Source organism: Salmo salar, chromosome 25, assembly GCF_965601325.2.
Source record: "Salmo salar chromosome 25, fSalSal1, whole genome shotgun sequence".
Classification (NCBI taxonomy): domain Eukaryota; kingdom Metazoa; phylum Chordata; class Actinopteri; order Salmoniformes; family Salmonidae; genus Salmo; species Salmo salar.
In genome coordinates, this window is record NC_138315.1 from 10,091,208 (window position 1) to 10,113,608 (window position 22,401).

Here is a 22,401-nt window from a genome sequence, read left to right on the forward strand (position 1 = left end):
ATTTTAGTCTGTGACTGCTCAAGGCCTTATCCTAATGCGTCTGTTTATTTTACCAGCTGGGCTCCTGAGTGGTGCAGCGGTCTAAGGCACTGCAGCTTAGTACTAGAGGTGTCATTACAGACACCCTGGTTCAAATCCAGGCTGTATCACAAACGGCCATGATTGAGCAGTGCACAATTGGCCCAGCATTGTCTGGGTTTGGCCGGGGTAGGCTGTCATTGTAAATAAGAATTTGTTCTTAACTGACTTGCCTAGTTAAATAAAGGTTCAATACAAAAATGATGGGTAACATGGTTCCGTCTTCTCTGATTGGCAGAATGGTTTTGCTGTAGTCCGGCCCCCTGGACACCATGCAGAGGAGAGTACACCTATGTAAGTCCCACCCCTTTTATGTTTCTTCCGTCTCATTTGATCAGATCTTGTTGACGTCATTACGGAACAGTAGAGAGATTTTGAGCAAAATCAAAGGATCAGAACCTGTCAGACTCACAAAATGTGTATAATTTTTTCCGCTCCCCCCCTCGTCTCTTATCATTACATCACATAGGGGATTCTGTTACTTCAACTCAGTGGCCATCGCAGCTAAACTCTTGCAGCAGAGGCTCAGTGTCAGTAAGATCCTGATTGTGGATTGGGTAAGTTTACCTTGGACTTCCTGTGCTTCCACACAGAATAAGGCAACAAATAATGTGACCTATCTTTCGAAAAAAAATATGTTTTTAATGTTCTGTGAGTGTAATATAATGACAATACATCAGGGTTCTATATGTATGAAACACATAACGTCAGTCGTTAGAATCTGTCATATTGAAAATAGTCCACATGCCCAGGAAGAGATGGCTGCTGGATGTTGGTAGGATCATTGCTGGGTTCATTATACGGCTTCCCAAAGCCTTTCAATCACTTTTCCATTTCCTCCTGTTTTTCACCGAGAGAGACTTCTACAACTAGCCCTGTCATCCAGGCAGCAAGCACAGTTTTCTTTGTATTCCTTTTTTTGTATTAGAAAATGTCTCGATGTAGAAACGTATAAAGCAGGGGGAGACTGTAAAAAAGGACACTCGGTTAAAAAAAGAACCTTCATTAAAACGTGTCAATTGTATGAGATAATGCCTCAATATAGAAGCTTAAGTCACTTTTTTTATATGTTTGACTATGTGGGAAGGTCTGTTAAAATGAAATGGATGTCGTAGCCGAAAGTAAAAGATATTGTCACCCAGCGATGGGATTTTTACGACTGACTTAACCCAATTGATTGCCTAAAACATATTCAACTCTCTGAACCGGTCACAAAGAGTTTGTTGGGTTGTGGTATGTTAGATAGTGGCTAAGCATGGCAATTGATAGAGTTTGTTTCAGGGTGTCCCCTTTTCTACTTTGGTGTAACTCTTCTATGTTCATCTGACGACTGATTCAAGTTCGATTTTGTTGTTTAGCGCACAATGCTTATGAATCGGTGTTTAATGTGAAGACCTGATCCAACATCAGTTGTTAGAGTCAGGAAGTAAACCTAAACCTGCCTACCCTGCCCCTCTCATATCTGTCAGGATGTTCACCATGGCAACGGCACACAACAAGCGTTCTACAGCGATCCCAACGTTCTCTACCTGTCACTCCATCGCTACGACGATGGCAACTTCTTTCCTGGCAGTGGAGCGCCTGATGAGGTGAGTGGCAGAGTTGGGGATACGTTCGCGTGTGCGTGTGTCTGCGTGCATGTTTGTCTATGTTCACTTTGACAAGCGCTTACTGTTCTTCACATCCCTGGCACACATGTAGACAGACACTGGTAGCTCAACTACCTGCACAGTGTGCAAGATCTCAACACCAATAGTTTCCTCTTGCTAAGGAAAAACAATTTACTGAAGTATTGTTTCAGAATTCTGGTCACTTTTCCAAAAATGTCCAGGTTTTCCAGATTGCCTGCTTATTGCCTGCTAACTATAAAATTAAATAGTGGCTATGTTTCAACAGGCAAACACTTGGTAGAATACGTTCCACCCATCACTGGCTCAATAACCAACAATCACCATAGAATTTACCCTTCGCTAAGCCCCGCTTGTCTTAGTTACTGTTGCAACATTTTCCAGGGAAGCCACTGGTGAAATTCCCTCACAATGATCTCAAACTGTTTTTTTAATAGACAATGAAATTAAACACAGACCACCCCTTGCTGATCAGGAAACTCTTGGGTATGTTGAGGTGGACTGTCATTACAGTTACTTCACGGGAACCTGTTCAAATGAAGGTTGTAGTGTGGCTAGCCAGTGAATTGACTGTCATCATGCAGTCAAAGTTACTAACCACTTTTGGAGCTAACTAGTGCTCTCAAATCGTTTCCTAAAGTCAACAGCAGATTAGAGTTATTCTGCAGAGGTGGGACCAAGTCATTGTTTTACAAGTCACAAGTAAGGTTCAAGTCTTAGCACTCAAGTCCTAAGTCAAGACAGGCATGTCCGAGTCAAGTCTCAAGTCAAGACCGACAAGTATCAAGTCAAGTCTCAAGTCCTAAACTTTGAGTTTCGAGTCCTAAACAAGTCATAATGGGCTCTTCACCAAATGTAATACCATTTCATATCTTTAACAAGAGTAATAATTTGTATATTACATTTATGCAAATCATGAATGCTTTTAAAAATATCTATATATTTATTACTTTCCAAATAAATGTTATATTTCCATGGAAATACATGGGTAGCCATGAGAAAGACCCCCCCCCCCCCCCAATAGTGATCGACTATCGAGGATCGCTATGGGGCGCAATCGGGCGATGTAGGCTTGTACACACACACACACACACACACACACACACACACACACACACACACACACACACTGTGTGGTTACAGTAGGCTAACATATGTCAATGGCTTTAGGAACAGCAGTAACATCAGGCAGGATTTAGGCCAACAACTGTCTAGCCAGTTGTAGCTCAATCGTCTTTATATCCGAAAATAATAGTTTTAGGTATCATCTTTCCAAGGGCTCCATCTGAATTCACCCGCCAACGTTCCTCTGCACTGCCACGCACAACTTTTTCTCAGCTGGCACAATTTGATTGGCTGCTGTCCGTTCAAACTGTAATCAGTTAATGAAGAGTTGATGCGCTGCACACTTTTTTTAATAGCATAATTTTTTATATTTGGGCTTGGGGAGGGTATCAAGTCAGGTCGAGTCAAAAGGCTCAAGTCCAAGTTAGGTCACGAGTCATTGGTATTAAAGTCAAAGTCGAGTTGCAAGTCATCATATTTGTGACTCGAGTCTGACTCGAGTCCAAGTCATGTGACTCGAGTCCACACCTCTGTTATTCAGAGAATTCATAACATGGCTAATTTAGCTAGCTAACATACATTTAGAGAAAACAAGTTATATTAAGTGGCTAGCTAGCATTAGCAATGTTTGGTGGTCAATGAGATTGAGAGCTAGCTAACTAACCAACAATGTAACAAAAGTATAATTTCGGATTTGAAAAACTTCATCAACAGGCTCTGCATTTAAGGATCACAGTAACGAGTACTCCTGGTTCAATGTTCAATTATTTAGCCATTTAAACAATTACTTTTCTAAAGAAAACTGTTTTTCCCACTGTCCTCACTGGCTTTCATGCATTTAAAACGTGAGCTTGTTTGAGCAGTGTTGTCAACATTTTTCAGTGAGAGGTCGCTTTTGGCTTCTTAATTTGTTGCTAAAGTTGCTAGATGACATCACAGCACCAATTTGCGGAACTGCTGCGGTCCCCGTCATAGCGTTTTCGCCCCGCCTCTCCCACCATACTCCCCTTACCCCAGTGCTTCTCTGCCTGTGCGTGCGCCGTTGCAGTGACTTATGTTGCACAGACAGCCTCTCCCATTCTTGTTTGCGGCAGAATTGAGTGGAAAAATACGCTTAATGCTATCAAAACCATAGAAATGCTTGCAACTCCTCAAAGGCACCCTGAAAAGTAACTGCATTTGTCGCTTGCCTCTTTTACCAATAAAAGTCGCTAAATTGGCAACACACTGTCCGAGGTGTCGCACTCGGCAAAATTCTGGGGCGATGCTTAGAGAAGGGTCAATCGATTTTTGGAAATGTTCCTGTTATTCACATTCAAATTCAAAGAAAACTCAATTGTTGTTAGTTATTCCTTGGTAATTGCTACAATATTATATTGGCAGTCATCTAACATCTCCTGATACAGGTTTCTTAATGATGTGGTCATTAGCAAGGCCTTCTACCACCTAGGTCAGATTATTATTGTTGCTTGTAAAATGCCCAGACTTAATGTAAAAGTGTGTTAGTGTGTGTACTTGTGTGTGTGCATGCGTGCGTATATTAGAGCGTGCGCTCTCGTCTGACAGGTGCAGTCTGAGCTTTGACAGGTAAATGGCAGCAATCCCAGCAGTCTTTTCCTAGGTGGAGGCTGTTCTACAGAAGAATTGTCTAGAGTGTGTAATAGTACAGTATATGCATGTCATTTTGCTTGAGTGTGTGTGCGTGTTGTATATGTGACTAACCTATGTTGTGTTGTGTGTGTTGTAGGTGGGCACTGGGGCAGGTATGGGCTTCAATGTGAACATGGCTTTCACCGGTGGACTGGAGCCACCCATGGGAGACGCAGAGTACCTGGCTGCCTTCAGGTAACACACGTCACACACAGACTAGCTACCACAGAGTATGATGAGGATTTATTATGCTAGCAACATCAGCGTCAGAAATCAAGAGGGAGAGAAAGAGAGAGGAGCCAGTTTAGTGGTGAATTTACGGCGGTGGGGGTTGGCTGTTGGTGTGCAAAGTGCTCAGGGAGCACTTGGCTGAGGAGAGGGGTGTATATCAACAGACTGAAGGTCCCAGTGCTCAGTCTGTCCTGACAGTTCCCAGCTCTGGAACCATATACACACTACTATCATGCCGCAAGTCTACAGACGCGTATTAAAGGGATGATTCACTCCAATATCACTCAATGCCTTCTTGACGTTAATGTAGATGATACCGGATGTTGTCTTCATCCAAAGATTTCAACTTAAGCCGAAGTGACTGATAGAGTAAGCTATTGTTAGCATTAGAATATAATACATATTAACAGTTAATTGCATATTCAGGACAGCTGTAGATGTTTTTGAGGGGGTAGAAATGTAGATGAACTAAGAAAATGGATAGGGTGATTCATGTCAAATATCCCTGCCAAATCGGAGGCACAAATACAACCATGTGAACATCACTTGGGGTCAGACCTGGGTCAAATACATCACGTCAAATAATTGAATATGCTTCAGGTGCACTTGATTTAGTTTGCCCTGTACAATGCAACCAAATGGATAGTCCCAAAAGTGTGTACATTGTCCACATAATGTCTATTTTTACAGTAATAGCTATTAGCAGGATACAGTACGTCAATGTTACATCCAAGGCAGAAATACTGAGAGAAGTGTAACTGTAACAAAAGGTCATGTTATACCATGACTGTATGAAATTATCTCGTCGTCCAAAAAGAACTGAACTCATGATACTGTAATGCCTCCTTTTCACAGCTTTTGAGTGGCCTCTATATGGCTGAGAGGCAGGGAGGCTTGAAGTATGATGTGTTGTAATACATGGCCGAGTCAGGGCTTTGTGGCAGCCTCTTTTATATGCCAAGCAGGCTGATGCCAGGGCTGAACTCCATTAGGTCCGCTGTCTGGGGCTATTTATAACCCCCCTACACACTCACACTTTACACACACACATAACATGAGCATGTGCATATAAACATCCAGTAAACACACATACACAAACACACACACAGAAAAACACAAACATCACGCAAAAGTCATGCACGTATGCTCACCACCAATTTCCGCAAACACACAACACACACACACACACACACACACACACACACACACACACACACACACACACACACACACACACACACACACACACACACACACACACACACACACTCTTGCAGGCATACACACCTACCTGTACACACACAAGCATACATGGCATTGCATGCAAGCATAAACTTACATACAGTACATCCACACACACACTCACACACACGCAGACATGTGGTTGGGGCGCAGGGCAGAGGGTGAATCACTTTGAAGATGAGCCTGTCTGGCCAATTGGTCTGAGCTGCCGGTGCAGGTAGACAGTAGACACACATCAAACCATTCTGTCTCAGTCTACTGACTGGCTGGCTGCACGCTATACTATACTAACCAGGACAATGTGCCCTGCTAATGTACCCCAGACCTCCACATAACCCTGCTCCTCACGTAACCCCACACTGACCCTCTCACATCCAGATAGATGGATCACATGCTGTACAAGCCGCTGTATCGTATGTTCATATGGATGTGTACAGTATACAAAAGGTGGGACATGATACATATTAGGGCGCATATGTACCTATATACTGTATATACATATCTATGTCGACAAACCCTCAAGCACTGTGCCCCCACCAATGTGTAGCACGTCTTCAGGTATTGTCTCTTGTGTTGTTGTATATAAAGAAACATTTTATCTGTTTATGCTTAAAACTATCCTTTGTTTTTAAACCACCCTGCCACGTTATGTTGGCGCTGCACTTGATAGAAGGAAAATTGTTTGGAAAGGGTAAGAAATCTTGTTTGTTGATACGCTGTGACAGTGTAGTAGTTACAGATTTCAGACTGTGGGAAACATTGGAGTCAACATGGGCCAGCATCCCTGTCGAATGCTTTCGACACCTTGTACAGTCCATGCCCCAATGAATTGAGGCTGTTCTGAGGGCAAGAGGGGGACCTATGGCCAATAATCTGAAAGGCTGACACCGAGCAAAGTCCATGACGTTTATGAGATAAAGGATTGATGTACCAATCTTAAATGATACTGTAGCCCCTACCTGTTTTTATGTAGACCTGAATGAGATGCAGTAAGTACACGCAATATAGTATTATAGCCCCACCTCGACCTCCCGGCCCGGCTCCACGAGGGGGCCTCTTTCCTGTACGAGGATGGTGCGCGAGTTGGGAACTACCGCAAAGCTACCAAGGAACCAGGTAAGGATGGCAGTAGAACAAGGCGAAATGCAGCAGGATATATTGTGGAGTGGGCTGGGGATGCCACAGAGATTGGCGCACAGACAACCACATATCGGCAATCCTGCATTTTCTGTGGCCGAGAAGCAACGCGATCCACAGCTGTGCGCAGTAATGGAGCTCACGGACTTGCTGAAATGGAGCATTAAAAAGAGCAAGCAACGGGAGCAGAGACAGGAGGCTCAGCTCTAGGTGGTAGAGATGGCACTTATTGATCTACAAGAAAACAACGCTGGCATCGGGGCACAAGACCAGCTGGGCGATGGGGTTGGAGCAAGCAGAGGCTCGCCTGATTGCGCTAATCGGCACCCAGATCCGAGGGGCCCGGTGCCAGTGACGTTCCGGTCGGACCTGTCACTGCCCAAGGTCACTGACAATGATGAAGTCGATGTGTACCTCGCAACATTTGAACGGATGGCGGCTACGTGTGGCGGCTACGTGTGGCTGGCCGAGAGAAGAGTGGGTCATTCGGCTTGTCTACTAACAGGAAAGACAAGAAAGCGTAAGTGACTATGGACGTTAACTTCGTTCATGATTATGACAGTGTTAAGGAAGAAATACAAAACTAAATATGAAATCAGCAAAGGCGGGGGAATCCTCTCAGGAATTGTTTGTGCGTCTCCGGGAGCCAGGATACCACCAACGGAGCACACAGTTGAAACTGTCACGGAGGTTATCTTGCTTGAACAATTCCTTCTGATGATTACATCTGAAATCAGAGTTTGGGTTTGGGAAAGGGACCGGAAGTCTGCTGCAGAGGCGGCGCATCTCGCAGAGGTCTACATGTCTGCACGTCAAGACCAACGGGCCTTTTCCAATGCAAACACATTGGCAGCTGCTTGACCCAGTCGGTTTGTGGGATAATGCGGGACACATAGTAAGACACAACACTTTTAATTAGCAAAGGGACTGTGGGTGTTTTGCTTGTGGCCTAGTAGGACATAAGGCAGACAACGTAATATATGGCGCGCAGAGCTAGTGTGCTTTTGTGCTACTTGCCTACGTCTAGTTTACGCCCTAGTGAGTTGCAGGTTAATGAGCAGCTATGTGAGGTGTTTCTAAATGGCAAGTTGTTGATGGCTTTGGATGATACTGGCAGCACACAAACACTTGTTAGGGCTGGTCTAATTAAGTTAGTTGCAGATTATGGGCCTGTAGTACAGCTGAAGTGTGTTCATGGGGATGTCAAACAGTATGCTACTGCTGAGGTTATGTTGACTGTGCGTGACCATAGTTTCATTCTGTGTGAAGAGATGGTTGATGGCCATATGATGTTGTCCTCGGGACTGATATCCCCATATTGTCAGAGTTGTTAGAGCCAAAGCAGCGTCTGTAGCACCTAGGGACGATATTGGGGTAGATCCAGAAAGCGGGGCTCACTGTGAATGGAACCAAGTGTGCTGTGGCCCGAGAAGAGGCCCTGTACTTGAGTTTCCGCATTGGCCCAGAGGGCATGTGCCCTCAAGTGGACAAAGTAGCAGCCATCCAAAACAGTTCTACGCCTAGCACATGGGCTGCGGGTGAAGTCCTTCCTGTGGCTCGTTGGCTGGTACTGACGTTTTGTGCCAGACTTCTCAGATGTGGCCCTACCCGTAGAATGAACTGACCAAAACCAAAGAGCAGAAACAGTTCCTGTGGACCACGGCTTGTGAAGAGGCATCCCAGAGGCCCAAATGGGTGGTATGTAGCCAGTCCAGACTTCGACAAGCCTTTTGTGGTGCAGACTGATGCATCCAACGTGGGGCTGGGAGCTGTGCTAGCTCAGGGAGAGTCGGACAGGAGAGATCTGTTCTGTTCATCAGCTGAAAACGGAAATCACATGAGTCCAGGTATTCAGTGGTTGGGAGAGAGCACATCGCACTGAAGTGGAGCATCGAGAGCTTGAGGTATTACCTTCTTGGTAGCTCTTTCCTTGTCCAACATAGTTGCAGACTATGTTGGACAAGAAAGCCCTTCTGTACTGCCACATGTACCATGATTTGTTTGTTATTTTCAGCCTGGGGGCCATTTTTGTTTTAGGTCCCTTTATAAAAATAGCAAAAAGGTTCAAATGATTGGGTGACAGGTTGTCGCCAAATCTGTATCTCCACTGCGCTGTACCATGGACAGAGCATGCTGCAGAGTGTGTGTGTGTTTGTATGTAGGGAGGCTATGGAAAGCCACTGGGCGGTTAGGTATGTCTCCATTGAGTTTCCATAGAAAGCAGGGAAAAACACTCCTCATTTATGGTAGGCTATGTCAATAACGAGGTAGGTTACGTGAATAATGAGATACGCCTCTGCCTGTAATGTTTTGATTTTGATTTATAAGGACGGGGTCAAATTTACAGTTGAAGCTGCTTCACTCAACTCTGCCTCACGCCGCACCAATATAGAGTTTTTAGTTAGCTTCTTAGCTTTCTGTAAAAGGTGTTAGTGTTATTAGCCTATTTAGCTCTAACCAGCTAATCTACCACTGCCACGATGGATATCAGAAATCAAACCACCAAGGCCGCCGCAAAGCCCAGCAGCGACGATGCTGCGGCGCTCCAGCTAGCTCCGCGTGAAGAGCCCACCCCCGTGTTTATAGTAGGCCGGCATTGCGTAATTTATTACGTGGGTGGATAGAATTTGATCCACAGAAGTGCCGTATCGCATCGCCTGTGTACAGCTGCATTCACATAGGCTGTTTGTAATAGGTGAATTACCCTATCTAGCTTGTAGCCTATATATTCATTACCAAATAGACCTTTCTTTACTGTGTAGGGCACTGTCCATTTTGCTGATGCAGTGCAGCGGAGATGGGCTACAGATTTCGCACCAACCTGTCACTTCAAAAGCACTCAATGGTCTCGGAGTCTCGGCATTTGCACTTTATGTTTATTGTGGTATAGCGCGATATAAGCAGAGTTCAATATAATTCCAATGCAAGAACCCCCCCCCCAAAAATTGTGCCCCCTCACCGATTTCAACTGCCCCCTTAGTCACTTTATCCTGGCAAAGGGTCTGTCGACCTTCTCATAGGCTAGGTGAAAATTCCACCACTTTGATCCACCTATCCAATCCTATGAGATGTACACAAGTAGATGGAGAGAGAGGGAAATTGATTTGACATGTTTTCTTTGGCAATGTAATTTCTTACACTTTCCATGCCAATAAATCTTCTTGAATTGAACTGAGAGAAGGCGGGTCGGGGGGCTAGCTTGGGGGAGTAGGGGCTAGGGGTCAATTTAGGAGTGACATGGATGTGGGTCTTCCCCTTATTTCACCCAGCTGGCCCCCAGCACTCATCAATCCCACAATGCTGCAGTGAGTGTCTCCTCAGCCTCTCTCCTCTCTGATTTACAGCACCCAGAGGAAAATGGCCAGCACAGCCCAACAGTCCATATATCTACTCTCCCGCCATCTCTCTCTATCTTTCCCTTTTTTATATGTACATTTTAGTAATTTATCAGACGCTCTTATCCAGAGTGACTTAAAGTAGTGAGTGCATACATTTTTTTGTTTCTTTTCATACTGGTCCCCCGTGGGAATCAAACCCACAATCCTGGCGCTGCCCTTTACGTCCCTCTCTCTATCAAACACACAGACAAATCCACCCCATCTCACTCCTTATTCTCTCTCTCTCTCTCTCTCCTCTCTCTCTCTCTCTCCTCTCTCCCCCCTCTCTCTCTCTCAGCCAGTGCCACATTGCATTTGCAGGGGATCAAGCCTGAGCCTCCAGAAAGGGAGGAAAAAAAGATAAGAAAATTATCCCTAATGAAAACCAGAAGTCCCGTCTCTCTCTCCTTCGCTCACGCTCCCTCTCTCATCATGAACTTGGGAACAGAGAGGAGAATTGAGCTTAATTCAAACCAGCTCTCCACAACGTGAGATGACAAGGCTTTGAAGTGTGTCGGAAAAGCCTTTGAGCCTGACATGTAGGCATGGCTAGCGTTAACCCTTTGTTGGTTAGTGGGTTTGGGCGGTATGGTTTTCAGGTTTTTTTGTGTTCAGTCAAGCTATAGTATCTTCCTCCTCATTCACTGCCCTTGTTTAGGACTCCACTTGAAAATACACCACACACCCTGGTGGGGTGTTCTGCGGAGGAGAGGTTAAAGCGAGGAATGGAAAGGAGGAGTGGAAGATGGAGAGAGTCCCTAGAGAGGGAGGTTTCCCTGGTTCTTGTCAACGCCACTGAGTGAACAGCTGCCTCCATTCTGAAAGCGTGTTCGTGTGTGTGCATTTGTGTGCGTTCGGCTGCATGTCTTAGCACTCAAAGCATTCAGGGAATGGGGGAAATGATGAGGACTTCGGTGAACTATGAGTGAACAAAGTCCCTTACCCCTACACAGACTTCTCAGGCCCCCAAAGAGTGCTCATCTTCCTGCTCCGTCTAGTTTATTCTCTCCCAAAGTGAAACAACACAACCTCACTGGGAAAAAGGTAAAGAAAACATTGCAGGTGAAAGAGAAAGATGTGGCTCATCTTCTCATATCTGTGAAAAATCCAATAGCTTCAGGAATGCCCCAGCAAAGATCAGAGGACGAGGATAATTAATAATTAACATAGTAGACTCCAGAGCTGCTTCTCTGGGAAGGTTGACGTGTTGGGCGACCACCTGCAGAACTGATCTTCAAGGGGGTTTCAGTGGTCTCGATGAGCATTATAGGTAGAGCGCATTGAGTAGTCACACGTGCGTCGTCGATATCTTGTGCATGGGTACATGCGCGTACTGTATATTTGTACGTGTGTGCATGCATGTGTTCTTATGCATATGCGGGTGTACACACTGTGTGTGTTTGTGGGTGTTTCTCAAAATGAATACTACCATGCTCTAAGCACGCAAATTGCAACACGGGAGGGTCGGAGTATGAGTCCAAATCAAAGTATGTGAAATGGAGCACGGAGGGCACTTCTCGGATGCGTACTCCGTTTGTTGATATTTTGAAGCATGCATCAATGCAAGCTTCAACGCAAAGTATGCACAGAAATATGACGCAACCACGTAAAAAACATTTCTTTAAATTATTTGAGCCGAAGTGTGACAAAATCAACTCTAACTTCAGAACAAAATGTTGCCCATTCTCATATGTTGCCTAATGACAATATTTTATCTTGATACGTTAATAAATACATACTCTGTTCATTTTGACATGTTTACGTGCCTACAATGCCCACTGTAGTGTGCATAGATTGCAAGCCGATAGAAAGTCAATAGCTTGTTACTACTGTTCGCTAGCTAGATAGCCACGAAGAATTGGTAGCTAGCTACCTACGAAGAATTTACATCTACATTACATTATTTCTAGGTGATTTTTGCCTGTTTAACTAGCTGGCTAGCTAGATTATTACAATTCACATATTGATAGCTGATTATTATGAAGTAAAACATTGTGTTTTGTGTATGTTTTGTTTGGTTTCTATTGTTGCAATTGTCCTGGCTGGACGATGCTTCTCAGATGTTATGTTTTATGCGTTCTCTACACTTTCGTCCTCACAAGAACATATTCAAGAGAACATCCTCGGAGAATGCACTCAGAGCATGAGAGTGTGGAGCACAGTAGTATGCATATTGAAATACACCCTGTGTGTGTGTGTGTGTGTGTGTGTGTGTGTGTGTGTGTGTGTGTGTGTGTGTGTGTGTGTGTGTGTGTGTGTGTGTGTGTGTGTGTGTGTGTGTGTGTGTGTGTGCGTGCATGATGAGGATATTACAGTGGGTCAGGGGGATTTGGATTAGGCCTGACTGTCTCAGGAGAAAGAGGTGTTCAACCCTGAGGCTTAGCAGGTCCCCCCAAAAACGCTCACATACACTGCCGGGATACACATACACACAGACACACATACCTACACAGTCCAACCAAGGTCCATGTATTGAAGAACAAACTGAATGTGCAACAGGTAATGCCTAAACATGTTGTAAGCACATTTTATTCAACTTTATTTTTCCTTAAAGGCGCAATGTGTAGAAATCATTCTGTCATTCTAGGTGTAGGATCCTAATCTGATCGCCCTGTTGCAGGAGAACTTTCCTGCAAAGCAGGACATTTTAAAGTTGTAGTATATTTGAGGTTGAAAAAGGCTTCTGAAGTTTGTAATTTACATCCATTAATTATAATTCAAAGAACAAAAATAGGACAGCACTCTGGTGAATAAACTTAAATTTACATATTTTTATTGCTGCACAAACATTTTGGGTATGAGCCCTTCTTCAGCATGCAATGGCAATCAATGTCTCGACAAAACCACACACAGGTGGGTAGAATTATAAATTCTCAGTCAGTATTGGCCCAATCAAGGGATCCCAGCAGAGGGAGCTGTGGGGGAAACATGACAATCAAATAAAGATAAAAATATATAAACACAATACAGATACTGTACATTATGATGTCATTACCTAAATGTTTCTCCTACATATTTATAACTTACAACCAAAAAAAACAAGAAAAATAACATTCCTCTTTAAGGCCTGCTGGGGAAGAAGTGCCCAATATCCACTATGTCTCTCTTTGGAGAAGTAATTTATCCGTATCGCCTTCCCTACGTGGTGCCTTCACCAATTCAATGCCCATATAATGTAAGACACTTAGTTTGTGAATATGGTTATTGAAATGCCTGGCAACAGGTGATTTTTCATCATGGTTGTGAATGGAGCTCTTATGCTCACATGTCCTTGTCTTAAGTTCACGTTTGGTCTTACCCACATAATAAATGTTACAGGAACACCTTAGGAGATATACAATACATTTTGTGTTACATGTTATTCTACCTCGAAACTTTATCCTCTCACCCGAATGGGGATGGATAAGAGAGTTCACTCTGATCATGGCAGAACAGTAAACACAGTTGTAACAAGTGAAATTGCCATCAGGAATGATACACAAAAAATGCAATGTTTTTGTCTTAGGCAAATGTGACCTTACTAAACAATCCCATACTTTTTAGGATCTCTTATAGCAAAACCTCGGGGGGGGGGGGGGGGGGGGATTCAAACGCTTTACCGAAGTTGGGGTCGCTGTGCAATATGTGGCAATATCTATTAACCACTTCCTTGATCAACCTTGAAATGGGACTGCAGGTGGACACTGAAGTTGTAGAGGGAGGAGAGGAATTCCTTTGACGTGGTTCCAATAATGCATTCCACTTAGTTTGTCTTACTGTCTTAAGGCAATTGTCCAATAATTCTTCTTTATACCCTCTTGTTTTGAATCGTTCACATAAATCTTTGGCATGTGCACTACCGTTCAAAAGTTTGGGGTCACTTAGAAATGTCCTTGTTTTTGAAAGAAAAGCAAAAAATGTTGTCCATTAAAATAACATCAAATTTCATCAGAAATACAGTGTAGACATTGTTAATGTTGTAAAAGACTATTGTAGCTGGAAACGACTGATTTTTAATGGAATATCTACATAGGCGTACAGAGGCCCATTATCAGCAACCATCACTCCTGTGTTCCAATGGCACGTTGTGTTACCTAATACAAGTTTATAATTTTAAAAGGCTAATTAATCATTAGAAAGCCCTTTTGCAATTATGTTATCACAGCTGAAAAGTGTTGTTGGATAGGCAAGTCAGTTTAACTAGGCAAGTCAGTTTAGAAAATAAATCTTATTTACCATGACAGCCTACACCGGCCTCACCCAGACAACTCTGGGACAATTGTGCGCCGCCCTATGGGACTCCCAATCACAGCCGGTTGTGATACAGCCTGGATTCAAACCAGGGTGTCTGTAGGGACACCTCAAGCACTGAGATGCAGTGCCTTAGACCACTGCACCACTCGAAGAGCCCAGCTGGGAAAATAAAAAGACGCAAAAAATAAACTTAAGGACAGGAAGCATGGAAATAGCACACATAGAACGGATCTACCGCTTATCAGACTTGCTTTCCATGAGAATGACAAATCTACAACTCACATTTCTTTGAATTTGGTCGGGGTGCACACAAAGCTACATATTGCGCCTTTAATCTGAACAAATGCATTCGGTGTGACTGCGCAGTTGGGACAGGGTAGAGCAGAGCAGTATACATTTTCCCTTGATATCCAAACAAGAGCACACCTCAGCGATGACACTTTACAGGCAGGAACTAGCTGACGAAGGCAGTAGGGTTTTGGATCCGACCACACAAACCCAGGATGTCCCATAGCTAAGACGGCCTCGTAAATATATTTAAAACGTATTATCCGCCGGCATAATTAACCAAGCGTTTTTCATCTACCACATAGATATCCACTGATTCACGCCTATAAAAGCCCTCGTTTCCACTCACACTTGCTCTCTAATTGATCGCTCTGGCTTTCCCAAGGTTGTCGTCTGTTTTAGAGGGGGTTTGTTGATGGGGAATTTGATGATGTGAGCAGTTTCTGATGGCGGGATGACGTGTGTGTGTGTCTCCATACACTTTAGATCTGAGGGAGGTTGGGGGGGTAGTGTGTGATGCTCCGGTCACCATGGTAACCGTCATACTTACTTAAGCCCCCCCCCCCCCTTTCCAATCTTGTGGCTGGCCACATGAGTGCCTGTGGCCAGCTCACTCTTTGGGTTGAGGTATTTTATGTGCTTGAATTAATGGTGTGTGTGTGTCAGTGTGTGAGCACTTCTAAGCAGCTGAACAAATATTACCAAGACACTACTACTCAGTTCATCTATTTTGGAAATTTGCAGCCTACATGTATTGCAACCACCGGGTCATGCTATCATTATCTTACTCTCATTTGGTCTCAATCATTCTCTCCTTCACTTCCTCACTTTACTCATCTCTTACTCATCTTCCTTCATCTCTCCTTCTGTACACCATCCCTGTGCTTTATTTATTACGCTGCCTGCTGAGCTAGTGCCAGAGGCATGCTGACACAGTCCGTGACGCACACACTCCGCTGTGTATCTCAGCTGTCTGGGGTACCATGCCTCCTAAAAATACCGCCTCCCTCTCCCTCCCTTTGGGGGTAGGCCACCGCTGCAGACAGCTGTGTGTATGTGGGTGGGTGTGGTTTGCCCATTGTAGGCCTATAATTGTGGCGACGAGAGCAGGATGGAAAGAAAGTGAGCGAGGAGACAACCGCCATGTTCCTGAGGTCAGCAAAGTAGAGGGTTCCTACAACACGACCCTGAGGCACCCCCTCACACAGCACCAATACTCTGCCTATCCAAATACTGCCGGCCCCAAAAAGCACAGAATGCTCTACTGCTTGTACCAAGCACACATCTGCACTTGGAGAGCCATTCATACTGTCACTCAGATAAGTCCCACGGAACCTACACTAAAGATGCCCTGTCACAATGACAAACATTGAAGTTGTCACAGGCACATTTGTTAACGTTCTATCTCAAACCGATTCCTCTCAGTTCAACGACAACAATGTTGACCACATAAAATGATTTACACAGGTGGTTCAAGAAAGCTTTACTTAGAGTACAAGGAGTACAGGGAAACACTCTAACTATAGCCTCAACAGATGGAGGTTGTTTCCCAAATGGCCCCCTATTCCCTATATAGTGCACTACTTTTGACCAGGGCCCATATAATAGGATGCCATTTGGGACTCAGCCTGAGTCACTGTAACCACAGGTCGCTGTATCAAAGAAATACATTTGTTATCTATCTATTTTCCTTCCTCCAGCTGTGTGAGAGAGGGCCGATTGTAAGGCCTCACTCGCCACACCCACACAGCCATCAACACAGACCAATGACATAGCCTCCCCTCCGAACTTAAGTATCATTGTGTAATTGTGTATTATTTTTCTCCGGTTTACTTTCACTACTACCTGACATGTGACCTCCTTGCTCTCACACTTTGTAGTTTGGGGGTTTCTACGGCCCTGTTTTCTGGAGCATGTTGCTCCCAACACCAGATTTGTGGCTTTGATTTCTGAGTGTGAGGTTATGTGTTGTTTACTGAATGTTTGGATTAAAGTGGCTGCCAATTGGCCAGGTACATTGCACTGTAAGTACTGTATGTGGTTCATAGACGGGTTAGCTGACAATGTCCGCAAACGATACGCACACTTCAGTGGGTCAAAAGGCTGTCGGTTGTTGTAATTCTGGATGGCTAGTTAGCTAACAACAATGACAAGAAGCTGCCATGTGGGGAATAGTAGGTGTCTCGTTTCAGCTCGTTGTATCTTATTCTTGATACCATGTCTTGGTTTGACTGTCACGTCTATGCTAATATGGCAAAACTGTAACAATGTATTTGAGAGACAACAAGTGCTCATTGTGCAAATTGATTTATGTTTTCAATAAACATTGGAGATGAAATATAGTTTACATGTTGTCAACAATTTAAGCCAAACCTGTCTGTTTTGCCCCATAGTTGCACATGTGTCAGTTTTGTTACTGAACAACCAACCCGTCTATTGGTTTGCATGGACAGTACCAACATCAGCCTCTAGGTGGTGTCTACCAGTAGGTATGTTTAGGTTAGTCACCGAAGGTGATGATGGCACTGACTGCTTCTTGTCTCTCTCTCACTCTCACTCTTTTTTTCCTCCTTCACAGGACGGTGGTGATGCCCATCGCCAACGAGTTTGCCCCCGACGTGGTGCTGGTGTCGTCTGGCTTCGATGCCGTGGAGGGCCATGCGTCACCCCTGGGAGGGTACAGGCTGACGGCCAAATGTAAGTGACTTCCTCCTTTTCCCCTTTCTCTCCACAACCCACTGCTCATGAATGGAACTTATCCAGCCATTATGCTGCCCTACAGTAGACAATGGCCTTGTTCAATACCATCAAAATGCATCCTTCCTTTCTTACTTCATTTAGGTAATCACTGATCTGACATGGTCGGATTACTGAAAGCAATACATTGGAAACCTACCTTCACTTTTCCCATCACTAAGAGACAGTGTTGTGGACTCGAGTCACATGTCACATGACTTGGACTCGAGTCTGACTCGAGTCACCAATTTGATGACTTGACTTGATATAAAATAAATAACTTTGACTTGGAGCCTCAAGACTCGGGATTCGACTTTGACTTGAGACTGATGACTTTAAATGATCATGCCAGGTTTTGTAACGTTTTGACACTAATTTTGTGGCACAGAGTCTCAATGGATTACTCTCCATGCAGCCAGAGACAGTAGCCGCAGCATCGGGCCCTTGCAAAAGAAACGTACAACAAATTGGCTAGTGAAATGCACAATTGGCCCTCTGATTGGACCAGCAAACTGTCAATCAACACATGTCGGGTGAGCTAGCAAACAGATTGCTGATTTGCTGTACAGCAATAGGATCGGGTGCAGCGCAAAGATGAAGTTGTAGGGAGAGAGGATTGCCATAATAAAAAAATATGCAGCTCCAAAAATTGTTTGGTGATCAAGAATAATAACTGTTTCCTTTGCAAGCTCACCAGCAATGGGGCATCAAGCAACAATTAGGTCTACTAGCTGGTCTTTTGGTACGTCAAAATTGGTTGAAATTGATCATTTACTTATGGAGCTTGCATTTGGAATTTGTTGTTAAAATGTATTATTCCTTTGGTGAGGACGCACCATAGGCTTGTCTCCCCACTTGCGCTCTCCAAACCCAAACGCTGTTGTTTGCCATTGCTTTCACACATTTAAATGCATATGTGCTAAATCTACATTCCGTCTAATCCTACAATAATTGCTAGCATGTAATCCTTCCATACCAGTGTCGTTTATTGCAACACATTTCTGTTTGATAAGATTGATTTTCATTCAGCCAACCATTTCTTACCTTCTGAGTGGGCGCGATGTTTATTGTGCACGTGAATGTTAACAAGACTCATGAGGTAAAAGTTCTGTTTATTTAATTCAATGTCTGGTTTCGTTTGTTCATGTTTCCGGGTAATGTCGGAGTTCCGTGTGTCTGTGTCCTACTGTATGCCTCTGTCATTCTGGTTGTGCGTAATAGGAGCATGTTCGCCTCAGTGTGCATAGAAATAGGCTAGGTGGCCTGCGCGCAATGCTTTGGAGTCAGTGTGTTGAATAACAGAGAAAAGTATTGTTCCATGTATGAATGTTGAGGAAATATCATAAAGTCTGATGAAGAAAAATATACCAATGTAATGGATGGATGTGGAAATTGGATGGATGTGGAAATTGATGGATGTGGAAATTGCCTTTTACATTGTAGAACCAGTTTATTGGTTGTAAATACCAATTGGGCAATTGTATGGTCCTGGGAGGGGCCAAGTGAATATACAGTATGTACCTGTTTGAGCTCTTATACAGATTCAATTTGTTTTCTCAAGGGAAGGTTGTACAGTCTTGCCCTCTACCTGTGTCCGTTCAGATAGGACAGGTTAAGTCCGATACAGGAGCTATTTCTTTTGGGCTGTGTATATTTTGTCAATCTACTTGTATATTTTGTATGATATGGCACTTTTACCATTGAATCACCAAGACCTGTAAATACATCTACACTCTGACCACATCAACCTGCCTTGCCTTCTGCTGATTTCATGCCCTTAAAGACAGCTACAAGGTCCCTATTTTACAATTACATAATCGAAACGTGTTGTAGACAAAATAAGGAAAAGGGCTGTCTGGTAGCCTCAGTAAACAGACAAAGATTTGCAGTCATTGCATGTATAGATAATTTTTTTACTTGACTTGAGACTTAACTTGCAAAAATTCAGCTAGCATTAGCGCAATCCGCTAGTTGATCCCATAGACTTCCAGTCATTGCGCTTAAATGAGTTAGCAATCACTCCAGAAACTACCTTGTACGTACAGACACAAAAATAGTATCCATGAGTTTATCTGAGTCCGCCTATGTAGAAAAAAATCTTGCTCGATCCCTTTCAGAGAAAGGCTGCATTGGTCTAAGTGTTTGAGCCCATGCTAAGTGGTAAATGCAGAAACGCTAGTTCTGGCCATGAGGAGGAAGAGTCTTGCACTTAAAAAACCTTAGATCTAAAAGACATTGTGGCTGGCCAGCATGCGTGGTATGTTCCATTCTGACAGATGACAAAATCAGATTTATTTTGCTGGGTTTAACTGAGAGAGTCTAAATAGCCAATGACAGTCTCTTACGAAATGTTACCAGACTCTAGTAACATTACCATACACAGTCCCACCTACACAGACACACACACACACACGATCAGATCCAACTGTTCTGGCCTTGTCCATGTAACCTCCCCTCACGTTCACAAAGCTACAGGATCGACTTTGTTTGGAAGCGTCTGTCTTTGGCCCAGGTAGAGCAGCACTCTGGCGTGTCAGCAAAGAGCTTTCCCTAAAACTATCTCTGAGATCTCAGCCTAAAGCTGGGTCTCTAAGAGAGGGGGGTCTGAGGATGGGGTAGGGTGGTATGGCGGAATGCATGTACTAAAACCCCCAGAGGATCAAACACTAAGCCACATTTATTCAGATTAAACCTGGCTCATATTATGCATTTGGCCGAGTAAGTCCCTGGTGCCTTCTCTTTCTTAAACCTAACGAGAAAATATGATGCAATATTGTTTCGCCATGGACGAACTCTAACCCCAACCACATGCATTTTCCTTTCCCCAGGTTTTGGATACCTGACCAGGCAGCTGATGGGGCTAGCCGGAGGCCGCATGGTACTGGCCCTGGAGGGGGGCCACGACCTCACTGCTATTTGTGACGCCTCCGAAGCCTGCGTCTCTGCTCTGCTAGGAATCGAGGTAATACTTGAGAGCGAGGGATGGATGAAGGGAGGGAGGGGTTTCTTTATTTGTTTTCATTCATTTGCCACTCCACCTGTTTAGGGAGACTGTCTCTACACATCCAGTTCAATCAGGAGGTGAGAATAGAGCTCAGACGGCACTCTGATTGGGTGGTTATGCCGTCTTTCTGGGCCGTTGGCACAGTCATAGGTGTGGTGCTGAAAGGGCTTTGGCCCAATGCCGCCGCACACTGAGAGACCGAGAGAGAGAGAGTGGGTGGAGAGAGCGAAAGAGTTTAGAACAGTGAGTTGACAGAGATCGCCATCCTCTCTTTCTCTCCATCCCTTATCCATCCCCTCTCACTTTCTGTCCCCACCGCCCAGTGTGGGAGGATACCACCGCCAGGGAGAGGGAGGAAGTAACAACGGTCAAGTTGAAGAATCTGAGGTTAATTGTGGATGTGTGTAGGCTAGACCTGGAGCTGAACCAACTGTCTGTCTGCGTCCCAAATAGAGCCCTATTCTCTATGTAGTGAACTACTTTTGACCAGAGCCTTCTGTCTGCTGTGATTCATGGCACAGGCCCACTGATTTTTCACAAGATAATGGATGGAGTCTAGTGTTTTCTTGGCCATGGCTTAGATATAATTTTAGATTTTGGTTCCATGATAACATGCTTTGGCGCTTTGAATATCTTTACCATAAGAATACTGTAACCAAATGGAGAGGAAAGTGTATGTTTGCTTCAGTGTCTATGTCTGTCTGTGTGTGTGTGTGCCACCATAACTGTTTCAGTTATTTGAGGCCTGGCTTCTGTCCTTATACATTTAAGTCTGTCACTTTTTGTTCATCAAGACAAATGACCTGAGAAAGACCCTGAGGACTTGTGATGTGGGCACCAGCTTAAAGGCATAGTGACCATATTGTCCTATCTAAATATTGAATAATGAATAATCCACACGGAAATATTGGAAGACAATTAAATGGGTTGGCTAGTGCTGACCCTTGGCTAGTGCTGACCCTTGGCTAGTGCTGTCCCTTGGCTAGTGCTGACCCTTGGCTAGTGCTGACCCTTGGCTAGTGCTGTCCCTTGGCTAGTGCTGTCCCTTGGCTAGTGCTGTCCCTTGGCTAGTGCTGTCCCTTGGCTAGTGCTGACCCTTGGCTAGTGCTGACCCTTGGCTAGTGCTGTCCCTTGGCTAGTGCTGACCCTTGGCTAGTGCTGTCCCTTGGCTAGTATAAACAGATGAAGTGCTGATGTCATGTCTAATACAGAGGGAGTGCAGTGGTCAGAGGCTGAAATAGAACCTCTGATAGTAGTGAATTTCCAGGCCCCTGCATCCTTGTATAAACGTAATTTATTTTGAGCAAGTGACCGTCTCTTAAGTGTTGCTGCAGACCAGACCAGCCCAGGCCACAAACACACACACTCTATGTGTTTTCTGTCGTTGGACAAGGCCTGTGTCCCAAACGGCATCCTATTCACTATATGGTGCACTACTTTTGACCAGAGCACTATGGTCCCTGGTCAAAAGTAGTGCACTATCTAGGGAATAGGGTGTCATTTGGGACATAGACAAGGAGAGAACCTGCTTAAGCCGTTTGCCAGTTAGCCCAGTGCAACTTTAAAACCTCCATTAACGAGAGGCGTACATGGCTATAACTCGTAATGTACCGCCCCTCAGTCTAATAGTGCACCAAAGAGTGGTGTGTAAGTGTATTATTATTGTTGTAAACATGTAAAACGGAATGCTACCTCATGATTCAAAGGCAAGTGAACAGTAGCTTTGGCATTT

General features: G+C 44.3%; 1 protein-coding gene across 4 annotated transcripts in view; it reads left to right on the top strand.

The window, feature by feature from the left end:
* The window catches only part of LOC106586120 (histone deacetylase 4), a 134,719-nt gene that overhangs the window by 99,593 nt on the left and 12,725 nt on the right, over nucleotides 1-22,401 (top strand). For all 4 annotated transcript variants that reach the window (XM_014173000.3, XM_082968866.1, XM_082968865.1 and 1 more), the window contains exons 17-22: nucleotides 317-372; nucleotides 548-635; nucleotides 1,548-1,667; nucleotides 4,519-4,616; nucleotides 17,508-17,626; nucleotides 20,494-20,627. In XM_014173000.3, coding sequence (XP_014028475.1) covers nucleotides 317-372; nucleotides 548-635; nucleotides 1,548-1,667; nucleotides 4,519-4,616; nucleotides 17,508-17,626; nucleotides 20,494-20,627 — 615 coding nt within the window. The remainder of the gene's footprint in view (nucleotides 1-316; nucleotides 373-547; nucleotides 636-1,547; nucleotides 1,668-4,518; nucleotides 4,617-17,507; nucleotides 17,627-20,493; nucleotides 20,628-22,401) is intronic.